We start from the raw sequence: 14,322 nt of genomic DNA, 5'->3' as shown, positions 1-14,322 counted from the left end.
GGGACGGCCCTGAGGCAGGTGAACATTGAACCAGAAGCTCCAAAAAACAACCAAGGTAGTCCAGAAAAGTCGGTGGTCTCTGAGATGCGCTAAAACTAAACATGTTCAAAAACAGAAGACACAGTGGGCAAAAACCCAAACTAAAGAGTGTAAGTGCAGGCAGGAGGCAGGTCAAACTCTTTAGTTTGGAATTAGTCAAAAGTTTATAATATATTTTGTTTTTTTGTTTTGTTTGTGTTTTTTTTTTTTTTTGGGGGGGGGTGTTCTTGTGGTAGTAAAAGGTTCAACATTCTCTCGATTCTTAGCAGTCTTGGTCATCTTGCCTAGTTTTTGTCCTAACATGTAATGTAAATTGCGGGACTCCATGTGTACATACACTGTCTGTTCAAAAAGAGTCAACACTTGGATTTAACTAAGCGAATAGGTAAGATCCTTCCATTGGATAATTACTGCAGTGATGAATACGTTTCAGCTGCAACAACTTATTTAACTCTAGCTGATGCAGTGAGGAGCTTCTCATTTCTTAAACAACCATGTTGGAAGACATGTCCTGTGGTCATAGAGAGGATTTTGATGTGTCTCAGAAGGGTGAAATTATTGGCCTTCATCAAGCAAAGAAAATAACTAAGGAGATTTCTGAAACTAAAATCATATTAAGAACCGTCCAACACATTATTAAAACCTGAAGGACTGTGGAGAACATCATCTTCCAGGAAGAAATGTGGTCGGAACAAACTCTTAGATGATCGTAGGAAATCAACAGTAGAACTCACAGCTATGTTTAATAGAGAACATAAGAGCATTTAAGAATTAGAATTAGAATTTCCACACGCACAATACAAACGGAACTCATGGGACTGGAACTAAACAGCTGTAGCCCTAGGAAAGCCACTGATCCTTGAGGCTAAGCAGAAAAAAAGGCTGCAATTTGCTACGTAGCATAAAGATTGAACTCCTGAGCTCTGAAGGGTCATGTGGTCTGATAAGTCCAGATCTACCCTGTTCCAGAGTGATGGGGGCATCAGGGTAAGAAGAGAGGTGGATGAAGTGATGAACTCATCATGTCTAGTGTCTACTAGCCTGTGGGGGTTAGGATCTGGGGTTGGTCAGGTTCAGCAACGTTGTGTTCCCAAAGAATGAGGTCAGCTGATACCTGAATATACTGAATGACCAGGTCTTTCCATCAATGGAGTTTTTCTTCCCTGATGGAATGGGCATGTTCCAAGATGACGATTCAAGACAGATGCCAGGATCCATAGGGCTCACATTGTAAATTAGTGGATCAGGGAGCATGAGATGGATTGACCTCCACAGAGTCCAGACATCAACCCCACTGAGAATGTTTGGGATGTTGTGGAGAAGAGTTTGTGTCGCTCTCCCATCGTCAATACAAGATCTTGGTAGAAAATTAATGCTACTCCAGACAGAAATAAATGCTGAGACATTGCAGAAGCTAACTGAAACAATGCCACAGTGAATGAGTGGCATTCTCAGAGCTAAAGGTGGTCCAGTGAAATATTAGAGTGAGTCTTTTTTTGGACGGGTAGTGTATAATCTGTGTTTATTGACAACACATCTGCAGAATATTATTCAATGTTCTATGCTTGACTTTGTCAACACTTCACTTCTAAATGAGCATGGCTTTATTCCAAGCCCTTCCAACACTGTCATAACCCTTCGATGCACGGTGTGGGTCAGGAGATATCCATTTTCCATTGGATTTGAGTCACTTTTGACCCACGTTGCACATCAAAGGGTTAAAGCCAAACAATAAACCATTTTTCTTCAGCAAATCCTACACTTCTTCCTGAAAGATTGCATCTCCTTTCTTTTGCCATTAACAGACTTATTCATCCGCAGTTCTGGTAAAATCAGAGTCTCTGATGTCATCATATAAAAAGAATAAAGTTTTCCATCTTCAAATAAGGGCTAAAATTAGTGAGCTATTCAATCAGATCTTTTACACTCACTTAACCCCTGATTAATTCCAGGCGTTCTGTTGTGAAGGAAACCTCAATAACACATTCAACACATAGCACTGCGAAAAGCTGAAGGTTTAACAAGCCTTTGCAGAATAACAATTACACTACAAAATACAGGCTTCCTAAATGTGCTGGGAACTCTTTCTGATTGTGCTAAATTCTTTCTACAGTCTTATATATATCATGTATACAGATTATACATGAACATAACAGTAAACTATTAGTGTTCTTAATGCAACTTCTTTACCAAGCTATTGTTATTAGGAAGAACAAAGTTGTAGAGAAAAGGACTCCTTTCCTATCTTTATTTTGTAAAGGGCCACAGTTAAAGGTGAACAAAGGACAAAACTTTTTTTCAACTGTAATTTCTTAGTTATTCCTCAGAACACTGACAAACACAACAATTTACGGATTTATCATGTCTGTAAACGCTGTGACAAAGTCGACAGAAGAGATGTCAGAGTCCTGCCTAAGAAAGCACACACTTCACTGACTGCAGTGAATCTGAGGTTCTGAGTTGTAAAACAGGATGTCCATAACTTCAGGCCATTGGCATTTCGTGATAGGCTGCATACTGTCCAGTCACCTGATGGTAGATCTGTGCAAGAACAAATGAAAAAGGCAGAGGTATATGCATTCATATATTTGCACATTTTACACACACGTTCAAAAGTTTGGAGTCATCCGAACAATTTTATGTTTTCCATGTAAACTCACACTTTTATTCATGTGCTAACATAACTGCACAAGGGTTTTCTAATCATCAATGAGCCTTTCAGCACCATTAGCTAACACAATGTAGCATTAGAACACAGGAGTGATGGTTGCTGGAAATGTTCCTCTGTACCCCTGTGGAGATATTCCATTAAAAATCAGCCGTTTCCAGCTAGAACAGTCATTTACCACATTAACAATGTCTAGACTGGATTTATCATTCATTTAATGTTGGAGATTCTAAATAGTCTGTAGGTGTGTATATGAGTGTGATTGTTTGTCTCGATGTGTAGTCCTGTGATAGACTGTTACCTGTCCAGGTGTCTCCTACCTTCACCCTAAGTCAGCTGGGATAGACTCCTCCCCCCATGACTCTAATGAGGTTTAAGCGGTGTAGATAATGGATGTTTAGATTCAACGAGCCTGGCAATAATCAGATGTGGGTGTGGCTGGTGAACTGTCAAATGAATTTGGTCATTTGGCAAATTGGTAGCTAAAGGAGCTTATTACTTTTTCACATAGGTCAAGGTGAGGCTGGACAGCATTTTCCCTTCAATAAATGAAATTGTCATATAAAAACAAGATCTTGTGTTTTCTAGGTTCATCTTTGTCAAATATTAAAAATATTATGATGATCTGAAACATGTACATGTGACAAAAATGCAAAAATTTAGGACGTCTGTAAGGGAGCAAATATTTTTCACAGCACTGCATTTGCAAAGAACTTGGTGTTGCAGTAAGCATGATGTGGAGGGTGCTGAGCTCTCACCTGCCGCTCGATGTCAGCCAACAGGCTACTAGCTCCCAGGCGGAACAGGTGAGGGCAGAGCCAATCATTGCCAAGCTCCTCTTTGACCAGACTGAGCCACACCAGACTCTCCTGAGCCGTCCGGATCCCCCCTGCCGGCTTGAAGCCCACCTGTAAGAATACATACAGATGTCTGTCAACACGCCTCATTTCAACCACAATTATATTGTTTGAGGTTTAATTACTACACAAATTTAATTGACATGTAGAAAAAATTGCCATAAAAAAAACTGTAAAATAGATACTGAATAATCCACAACCACAAAAAAAACTGCAAATGTTTCATGGACGCTTCACACCATGCATGCAACTGTGGAAGTGTGATTGATCAAACTGATATGGACATGTTTTTGTTTGTTTTTCTTAGGAACATACAGCTAGAACTACAGAGCAGGTAACTGATGGTGCACACATAACATTATCAATGACTGAATTTCAAAGGAAGCTACATTTAACAAGGTAATTCAAGGCATTTCCACGTTATCCAAATAATAAAATGAAAACATCTAATTTAGAGATACATTATTGACTAAATGAAATAGCAGAACTAAACTCTGCCTCTTACACAGATTATTTTACACATCCATAGCTAACTGTGGAAGGTTAACATGAACCAATTACAGGACTGTGTGAATACTGTATGACAGTTTTCTAGACGCTGCTGCATCGTTTCACAGAAACTGAGCAGATTTAAGTTCCTTTGAAATCCTTTTGCTTGCTACTGAATGGAATTGATAAATTTAATTCTTTTAGTAGAGAAGACAACCTCTGTGCAACTAGTCTGAAGTGCACAGCTCACCTCCCGTCCTCATTAACCAGGAAATGGTCAGAACGAAAATAATACCTTGTAGCCTGTATACAGGAAGTAGTCACGGATGGCTCTCATCATCACTATGGCAACAGGGTAAGTAGCATTGACAGCCTCCTTTCCTGTGGACGTCTTGATGAAGTCTGAACCTGTTGGGTTTAATCAGGTGATATGTAGCTTAACAAAGTCTAGCAGGTATTCTCTTGTTGCACTCATTCATCTGTCAGCTTCTCCTCATTCAAACCTGTGCAGGATGCTTTAACGGAAGATGAGCGGCTACAGAAGCCAAGCAAAGGCAGCAGGAGTGTTGATGTGAGGCTGCAGACATGGGATGGAGGACATTACTCTGAAAATATGGCCCCGCCAGACAAGAACATATGCTGCTGCTGATGGCTAACAATGGGAAGCTGCATGTTCATCAATAAAATCCTTCATTTTTCCTTCCTTTCCTTCATAACCAATTATGTTTTATCAGCTTTCCTGATAAAAATAGAAGATGAAATGACGCTCTTTAATAGATTGTCCACAAACTGCAGACCGCAGGAAAGAAAAAAACGCAGCCCTCCTACCTCCCTGCTGTATAATGACAGTTCATTACTGAACAGAACAAGATGAACATTTTCCAGTTCATTAAAGACATGTTCTATGTATTTTTCCAGTCAGGTCTTTTTTTTCAGCCTCTCTCCCCTTTCCTCAAACTGGTATAATCCTTAAGATTCGTTATGGGGAGTCTTAATTACCAGATAATGGATTACAGTTATTAAATGTGGGTGGTAGTAATGAAGCTCTATTCATTTGCGAGGGCAAGAGGATAGTGGCAGGGAACAGCAGAGTAAAATAGCCTGCATTAGAGATTAATAGGTGAAATTATCATTCAATTTTAGGAGTCTCATACGCAATTCATAGGAACAAGGAGAGATTAAGGAGCGAGTGTGGCGACAAAAGCAATGCATTTTAATAATGATCTCTATCAGAGCCCCTGACAATTTGGTTCTGTAATCGGCTTATTATGTGATGGCTAGTTAAGCACTGTGTGTGTGTGAGAGAGAGAGAGAGAGAGAGAGAGAGAGAGAGAGAGAGAGAGAGAGAGAGAGAGAGAGAGAGAGAGAGAGAGAGAGAGAGAGAGAGAGAGAGATCCATTCATCAAATTCACCTATTTAAAAAGGAAAAGCTGAGCAGCAGAGTCTCAAACTGGATGAGAGCCAGAACTGCACCTGGCCTTTTTCTGAATTCAACTCTAAAGCCAATGATTTACTGTCTCTGTGTGCGATGAGCGTTGCACACTTTGAATGTGAGTAGCAGACGCACAAGCGGTTAAATTCAAACTACAATCTGAGTCCATGTCTGCTACCTAAATGTCACATTTTATAATAACAAAGTCACAGAACAGAGTCCTAGAAGTGGCTCACAGAAGGTTGAAGAGGTGCACTGCCCAGCTTGAATAGCAGACTATTTTCAACTCATCTTTTAGAGAACATGTGGCTTGATTTGCTGATTTTAAAGACTTGAATGGAAATAAGATGTATTAATAAACTGTAAGACTTTTTCAGGATTTGACATGCAAACTCCATGCAGAAAGATCCCAGAAAGGATGGGACTCGAACCGGGGATCTTCTAGCTGTGAGGCGACAGCGCTAACCACCATTCACTGTGCAGCAAAATGTTTGTTTCTAACAAATGCCAACTATTCCTGTAAATTAACTTTTTCTACATGCAGTAACAGAACAAACAGTGAGTAAAGAATGAACTGTAATCACAGACGTAATGAACTCTGTCTATCGTGGGACTGACCAGCCATCATGGTCACCATGCTGGCCTTGTAGACATTAGTGAATGTGCCGAGCTCCCCAATAGCCAGGATGGTCTTCATATGGGCATCACCACAGGCCTCCCTAAACTGACGGATCTCATCATACATGGCTGTAAACAGAGAGAGGAAATGCTCACTAAACAAACTTGATCAGATCCATACAATATGGTAGACAGCTCCAGATCAACCAAATCCTTTAAGTGTGCAATCATCTCAATCCTTTGAGAATGAACAAAACAAACAAGTTCAATTTTTCGTATGGAACCATCATGGACAAAAAGCCTATAACATGTTTGATACAATAAAATGTTACATTGACAGCTGAGCAACACATATAGATGGCAGTACAGTACAGAAAAATGGTCTGTTGATATTTGGTATTAACTAAAATTACAAACTTATGGTCTTATAAAGGACAGATCCAGCGTGGAACCTGATGTGAAGTAGCATTTAAGCAGAACACAGAGATCCCTGTGTGAATACGTTCACGAACCATTAGCTTTAGAGACTGGGAGGTTCAATGCTGCTCCAGAGAAGGACACACTTTGTTTGTTGTGATTTAGGCATAGGCGTCAGTTTAGGGGGGAACGGTGGGGACGTGTCCCCCCCACTTTTTGTCAGGGGTCATTTTGTCTCCAACACATTCAAATTCTTCACATGTAAGCCGTTGTAAACCCAGTTTTTTCAGTAGTATAGAAAATTCCGACGCTCCTGAACGCACCATCCGCACTCGGCCGAGAGTTGCACAGACATGCAGCACACCTTCGTGAGGTTAAAAAAAAACCGTGCAGATGCTAAATTTGCGCCCGTGCCAAGTGGAAGCTCTGACCAGAGGCGTGCAGGGGCAAAATTTCGGCCCAGGAGAATTAGTACTATATAGCGGCCCACAGACCCCTTTACCAGCATGTTACCGATAACTTAACAGGTTAAGCCTCTGCTTTTGGTGCGGTGGTTGTGAGTTCGAACCCAGCTTGTAGCATTTTGCCGCCGTTCTTCGACATTTTCTCAAAGTGCTGTGGTCTCCGTCCCCCCCACTTTTAAAAACAAACTGACGCCCTTGGATTTAGGTGACGTTAAAAATGAGGTTCATTTAATGTTTTACTGTCCTGTATACTAAGATATCAGAGAGGTATTTTACAGTAATACGTCCTCTGTTTATGTTGATTTGTTTTGGTTGGATGACCACGAAACACTGGAGTTATGTTTTAGAAGGGGAGCCTTTTTCACGGCAGAATTTCTTTGCCAGGATGGGATAAAAGGCAACATATTTAGTTTGAGAACTGAGGAGCAGAATGATGTGTGTTTTGGACGTACTGCTGCAGTGCTGGTATATTAGTGCCTTGTGTGTGTGCGACACTAAAGCAAAGAAATCAATCAGTCTATTTTGTCATGTGGATGTAGCATACCTTCCCACTGTCCTGTGAGGGCTAGTGTCCTGTTGATGACAATGTCGATCTCAGCAGCACCATCAGCAACCGCCATGCGGACTTCTTGCAGGCGGGTCTCCAGTGGTGTCTGGCCTGCTGGGAAGCCAGTGGCCACTGGGAAAGCAGTGAGAACATGCTGTGAGTGAAGCTGAAGTACTCACATTCTATTCATTTTTACCCTACACTCATTCACACTTTAGTGTACCATCAAATTCCCTGCAGTAAAGAGTTACTACAAATGTGACTCAATTTCAGGTGACTTACCTGAGGCAACAGGAAGGCTGGAATTGGCTGCTTTTAGTGATTTGACAGCATCAGCGACACGAGAGGGGTACACACACACTGCTGCAGTAGTGACTCCTGAATCACATCAGGGAGCAGGGCAATGAAAAAGAAACACGATGATAACCTGGTGTGTGTCGCCCTCTAGAGGCTGACCTCATATCTGAACAGTCTGACATCCTCAGCAGGCTGCAGGTCAGCTTCAAGACAAACTCCACTGTTCACCTTCATTCAAGTTCTACAGTTCTACAGTTTCAAGCAGCAGATGCTTTTATCCAAAGTGACGTACTCTGAGAGTAGATACAACACAAGCAAGAATGTAGTCAGGAGAAAACAACCTGGATAAGAGTCATAAAACACGTTCAAGTGTGATAATAGGACCGTGGTGTTCAAAGGCAGCGCAGAGAAAATAAGATTTTTCATTGATTTTATTTGCAGTCTGTCAAGTGCACAGGTGTTCAGTGAAGAGCTGATTTTTTAGTCATTGAACAGAGTTTGGTAACTCGTTCTACCATCAGGGAACCACAGAGGAGCAGAGTCTGGCTATGGACCGGCCCTGTTCAGGTGGTTTGTTGGCTGAGTGTAGTGAACAGGAGGGAGTGTAGAGTTGCATGTTCAGGTAGGAGGGAGCTGCTTTCATTCTAGTTTTGAATGCAAATATCAGAGTTTTGAATCTAATTTGGGCAGCAGCTGGAAGCCAGTGATACGTTGAAATAACCACTAACCCATAACAATCTGCCCAGTTGTCTGACTGTTTGTGTTTTGTTACCTGCCTAATTTATTCTAGCAATATCACCATGTTCCTCCATCTCTGCAATTAACCTGAGTGTTATTATCACAGAGAGATAATATCAAGAAGATAGATTAATTATGAAAACAATACCCAAGTTCAGATAAGACTCTATGAAATATTTTTGTATTTTTCAAAAAAACTAGTTAGTCAGTGAAAAAAAGATGAAATGGTCATTTTGATACCCGAATTAACAATTTAAAGCTAAAACTCTTTGTTTTATAACATAGTAAACTGAATAACTGGGTTATGCACTGTTGGCAAGAAAAAATAAGACATAACATGTCAGCTCAGACTTAGGAGAATGACATCATTCTCATACACATAAAAAAAAAAAAAACAGTTATTTTCAATTAGCAGAAAAATTATCAATAATGAACGTGATCATCATCTGGCTTTTGTCTGCTACTTTTTTCTTTAGGAGTGCTGTTTATTTGCTATTTAGTTGAAAATGTTAAAAAAAATTTACCACACTTTCTTTACCTACATAATGCAGCGGATTTTTTTAAATTGACGGCCATGTATGAGACACTCTCCAGGCATCAGCACCTCAACAGACAAGAAAACTGAGACAGGATCTATAGTGATCATGCTGGGTGAAAACATTCTACTTTATGTTGAAGGGTTAGTAGTGTATTAATGATTAAAACTCTGGATGAGATTCATGGTGGAACCATGCATGTAGAGACCATCCATTTACCATTTCTGGTCTCACAAAGACATGGAGGATGGAACCACAGATCTCAAATTTGGACTCATCAGACCAGATCACAGATTTCCACTGCTCTAATGTCCATTCCTGGTGTTTCTTGGTCCAAACTAATCTCCTCTCCTTGTTGCTCTTCCTTAGTAGTGGTTTCTTCCCAGCTCTTTGACCATAAAGTCCTGATTGGTCAGTCTCCTCTGAACAGTTGATGTAGAGATGTGTCTGCTGCTAGAACTCTGTGTGGCATTTATCTGGGCTCTAATGTGAGCTGCTGTTAACTTTCCATTTCTGAGGCTGGAGGCTCGGATGAACTTCTCCTCAGCAGCAGAGGAGACTCTTGGTCTTCCTTTCCTCATATGAGCCAGTTTCATCATAGTGCTTGATGGATTTTGTGACTGCAGTTGGAGGTACATTCAAAGTTCTGGCAGTTTTCCGGACTGACTGACCTTCAGTTCTTAAAGTAATGATGGTCTGTCATTCTCTTTACTGAGCTGATTGGTTCTTACATAATATGGATTCTAACAGTTGTCAAACAGAGCTGTCAACTGTGGACCAACCTGACTTCTGCAACACAACTGATGGTCCCAACCCCATTAAGAAGAGAAGAAATTCCATAAATGAACCTTGACAAGGAACACGTGAAAATCATTTCAGGTTCTACCTCATGAAGCTCATCCAGAGAATGCCAAAAGTTTAAAGCAGTAATCAAAGCAAAGGGTGGCTATTTTGAGGGATCTAAAATATAAAACATGTTCTGACTTATTTCCCACTTCTTTCTTTACTACATAATTCCAGATGTGTTCATTAGTAGTTTTGATGCCTTCAGTGAGAATCTACAATGTTAATAATTACGAAAATAAAGAAAACCATGAAATGAGAAGGTGTGTCCAAACATTTGACCGGTATGGTAACTCTGTGCTCCACACCTCCTCCCTCACAATCCAAACCACTTTTAAACACTATATATTTTTTCCTAATCCATATTTAAAATGTAAATAATAAAGCATCACAGTGGTCATATCAGTGAACAGCATGTTAAACAAACAGCAGGAGCAGACCTTTGTCGTGCATGTCTATCTTCTTGAGTAGGTCGTATCTGACAGGCTGGATGGCTTTCATAGAGAGACGGTGGACATTGGACGGTGTATCATCTCCAGCCAGAGTTGTCAGGTCGATACATGTTACAGCTTTCAGCAACCACGCCGTCTGCAGGACAAAAAAACTGAAAATGTCACTCAAAATGATAGAGAAGAGTCTTAGTTTTTCTCCATCTTCTGAAATAAATCTGTTAAAAAAAACTAACAGAAACCAGCAAGGACATTAATGTGACACTATTTCCATAGATTCAGTGACAAATACTCTGACACATTACATATTTGTCACGCTTGACATTTAGTCATAGTGTAAATACTATTATTTTATGACTGCACTTCTAATATTTGATTTTTGTTTGGGAGTTGCACACAGTTGCACAGAACAGAGAAAAAGAAACAGAGATAAACACAGAGGTACAGGGATGTAAATGCTGTTTTATGTAATGTTTTGGACACCACCAATCAATCATCATCCCGCCATGTTCTTCGGCTCATTTCGGCTCCTCCGTTCGTGTTTGTAAACACCACCCGAATGGCCGGGTGGCTGCCGACTCTGACGTCACGCTTCACTTCGTTGCATAAACACAAGACAAAATGCCAAAGACCTCTGCTGTTTGGGAATTCTTCAGTTTAACTGAAGACAAAACGAAGGCAACGAAGGTCGGTTTACACTGGGTTCAATCTGTCATCAGGAAATGGTGGCCAGAACTGTCTAAAAATGATAAAGGATCACTTAGTTACGCCCTTCTGACTCTACACTTCATGGTGATTCGTCGGCCACTTTTAGGAGCATCCAACCTCGAGGCTTACCGAGGGTAACTAGACCGACCCTGGCAGAGAATTAAATTCGTTGCTGTGGGTTGTCTAGCACGGCTAGGCTATGAAAAGAGCTCACCTGCCACTGTTTCTTGGGGGTCTTCTGTCCTTGGATTTGTTGAGCCCTCTTCAGAACAGACTGTGGGTTCACTCTCACTTTGCAGATCCTTTTCAGGTCTGACATCCACCAGGAATCGGTAGGAATACAGAAAAAAAGTACACTCAATGTCTATAACTATGTGGGGGTCATTATTTTTTCTTTTAGTATTTGTATTAGTTGCTTTAACCAGGGGGAAAACTCTAAATAGCATATTGGTTGTTCCAACTCAAATCATCAAATATTTCAGAGCAGTTTGAAACTATTTTGCTATAAAATATGGAAAGGCCTTTGAGTTTCACAAACCAGATACTTTGTGAGATCAAAACATTTTTTCCATTGAAATTTGTGGCTATTTTTGAATAACTTTACCTCTAGTGAGTCAGAATTTGAAATACTGGATGAGTAGGTGAGTGTATGAGTGAGTTGAAATATCAACAAAAAACTAATGCCATTATGAAAACTTTCATTTTCAAACACATCAACAAGAATACATGACGTAGAAGAACACTAGTGTTATTTTCTGAACCATGTCACCATAATACAAACCAAAGCACACACAATACTTTATAATATGAAATACTTTGACATGTGAAAACAGAGAGAGTCAGGAGGAGCTTTTTCCCTCGTCAGGACCGTCAAACTCTGACCTCCAGTCAGCAGCTCACAAACAAGGACCAGAAATACATAACTGTACATACTGTAACATTCCACATGCACATCAGACCTGCCTGTATTTATTGTATATTTATACTTTATATATACCTGTATTCTTGTTTTACCCATTTGGATTTTTTGCATTATTTGTATTTTTTTTAGTATTTCATTTTTTTTTTTAATGTATATTTAAAAAATATTTGTACCAATTTTAACATTTTGTGTTGATAAAGTCTGGTGGACAGTCACTGCTTTTCACTGATACACTGTATGTTTATGTGATGAATAAAAATCTAATCTGATCAATGTGATGAAAATATGAAAAATAGAAGAGAGGACATAGCTTTGTTCTAGCTGTTCTTTAGGAAAACTGTTGGATGATTCACTGTATTCTTCTTCTTCCACCAGATAAAAAGGTTATGCTAACAGGGCTCCATGTATAATAATTATTTTTTTAAATATTATGTTCATTTAAAAAAAATGTTCCCACAATTATAAGAGACGGAGAGAGGAGATTTAAATTTCATTTTCATTGTTTTATACGAGTTTGGTCATCAGGGGGGTGGGACAAGAGAAAAATGTCATTTTAGGAGGAACTCCAGACTTATTTGGTATTTCTAAAAACATTTTCAAACATTCTTTTCACCTAGTTTTTTTTATTTTTTAGATTTGGTCTCAGGAGAAGAACATTTAAACAACAACTGCATGTTTTAGTATTTTGTTCATGGATTATTTGAAATTTGATGCGTGAGATGTAAAATATTCTCCAATTCTAAAATGACCCTCATCACTATGTAGTTGAAACAGAAAGCCAAAGTAGCCCCTGTGTTAGTTTCCATTTGACCACATTAGAGGCAGATTGAGCTCCAGTCAGCTGATCCAGGGTGATGGGTATCACGAGGACCCAGCTCCAGTCCTGAAGGGTCTGAATGCAGTAAGACAGGATCTCAAGCAAAAAACGTTCTACTAGGCAGTGTTTCTTTAACTGCTATTTCACAACCTGTGTGTAAAAAGTAAGCTGTACAGTAACATGCTGCTGTTCTGCAGGTCACTTACCTCTGTGTTAATCATTGAGCTGCAGAAAGTTTCAGATCATTTAACGATGTTTCTTGACTGTTCTACTTAAAGTATTAAACGCTGTGAGGTGGCATTTTGTACAAAGAAAGTCCCAGAATTATTAGCCAGTAATTGAACGCTATGTAAACAGAGATCGTCACACGTGTTGTAAAGTGACATCCTTCAGCTCCAGATGTTTCAGGACAGATGTTCTCTACAGGTTCTACTCACCCAGCACCGTGCCTGGATTCCTGGCCGACATCTTTACAGATCTACACAATGTGTCTCTACTGACTTTAACAGCACTATACCAGCCCCACGTCTCAACTCGACCCCAAACTCACCACTTCCTGAATACAAACAGTCTGGCGTTAAGGGGAGGGTCCTACAAAGCTGCACGTTTACAGCCTTTATTCCACTACATCGCCACCTTCAGCAGTGGAGGATCACTGCAGTGTCAGACATAATGAGGGTTTAAGCCTCGTGTCGTCCTGCGGGTCAAAACTGACCCGTTTTAAGGTTTGAAAATGTGGGGGAAGAAAAACATATTTTCACAGTGAGACTTCTGATGTCCACATTTTCAACATTGTTGGTAGATCTCTGAACATTTTTGGTGGAAAAAAATGTTTAAAATGTTTCTTTATGTGAATGTTCTTAAGGAAAATATTAGAAGTTCTACTGATATATATGTAATCATTTTGGATATTTTTAGGATTTTTTGAAGACTTTACTCATTTTGTGAAAATATTTACAAGAATTTTCTTGCTAAATTTGGGGGATTTTTTTTTTTTTTAAATTAAAACTTTTAAGGGACATGTTTTAAGGAATTATAGGAATTTTCTTCCTGGAGGTTTTGCAAATTTTCAGAAATTTGGGGAATTTTCTTGCTGTGCATCGTTGGATTTTTTTCAGATGAGAAAATAATATTTTTTGGTGCCCGTAAATGAAGACAACAGGAGGGTAAAGCAGGGCTGTCAAACTGATTTTACTTCAAGCTCCACATTCAGCCCAATTTGATCTCCAGTGGATCAAAGCATAACAGTCTAAAGTAATGGAAACTCCATTTTTTTCTCTTTGCTTTAGTGCCATAAAGTACATTCTGAAAATATTCATATTTCAGGAACTATCTTTTTACAAAACATCATGAAAAACGTGACATTTCTTCACCAACATTATGCCTCAGTTTATCATTTACACATTACAACTTCCAGATCAAAGGCACAGAAAACATTTAGTCACAGGCATCTGGAAGTGAACAATGTAGTATTACACTTT

General features: G+C 39.6%; 1 protein-coding gene across 1 annotated transcript; it reads right to left on the bottom strand.

Moving 5' to 3' along the window:
* Positions 1 to 2,272: 2,272 nt before the first annotated feature.
* On the bottom strand, positions 2,273 to 13,425 carry dera (deoxyribose-phosphate aldolase (putative)). The gene is made up of 9 exons (XM_022219580.2): positions 13,279 to 13,425; positions 11,317 to 11,414; positions 10,386 to 10,533; positions 7,814 to 7,909; positions 7,529 to 7,663; positions 6,104 to 6,232; positions 4,349 to 4,461; positions 3,466 to 3,615; positions 2,273 to 2,580 (listed from the first exon to the last, which is right to left on the bottom strand). The coding sequence occupies exons 1-9, from the start codon at positions 13,307 to 13,309 to the stop codon at positions 2,524 to 2,526; spliced, it is 957 nt and encodes a 318-aa protein (XP_022075272.1). The 5' UTR covers positions 13,310 to 13,425; the 3' UTR covers positions 2,273 to 2,523.
* Positions 13,426 to 14,322: the final 897 nt, after the last annotated feature.

The sequence above is a fragment of the Acanthochromis polyacanthus genome, chromosome 1 (assembly GCF_021347895.1).
Source record: "Acanthochromis polyacanthus isolate Apoly-LR-REF ecotype Palm Island chromosome 1, KAUST_Apoly_ChrSc, whole genome shotgun sequence".
Lineage (NCBI taxonomy): Eukaryota > Metazoa > Chordata > Actinopteri > Pomacentridae > Acanthochromis > Acanthochromis polyacanthus.
Note: the sequence above shows the minus strand (reverse complement) of the source record. Positions and strands in the feature narration are given on the sequence as shown.

Bases quoted from the DNA above. Each gene is read 5' to 3' on its own strand.
- dera (XM_022219580.2), bottom strand. From the start codon at position 13,309: ATGTCGGCCAGGAATCCAGGCACGGTGCTGG. The intron at 10,534-11,316 runs GTGAGCTCTTTT...TTTGTCCTGCAG, and splicing joins CCCCCAAGAAACAGTGGCAG to ACGGCGTGGTTGCTGAAAGC. The intron at 6,233-7,528 runs GTATGCTACATC...CTCTGTTTACAG, and splicing joins CCTCACAGGACAGTGGGAAG to CCATGTATGATGAGATCCGT.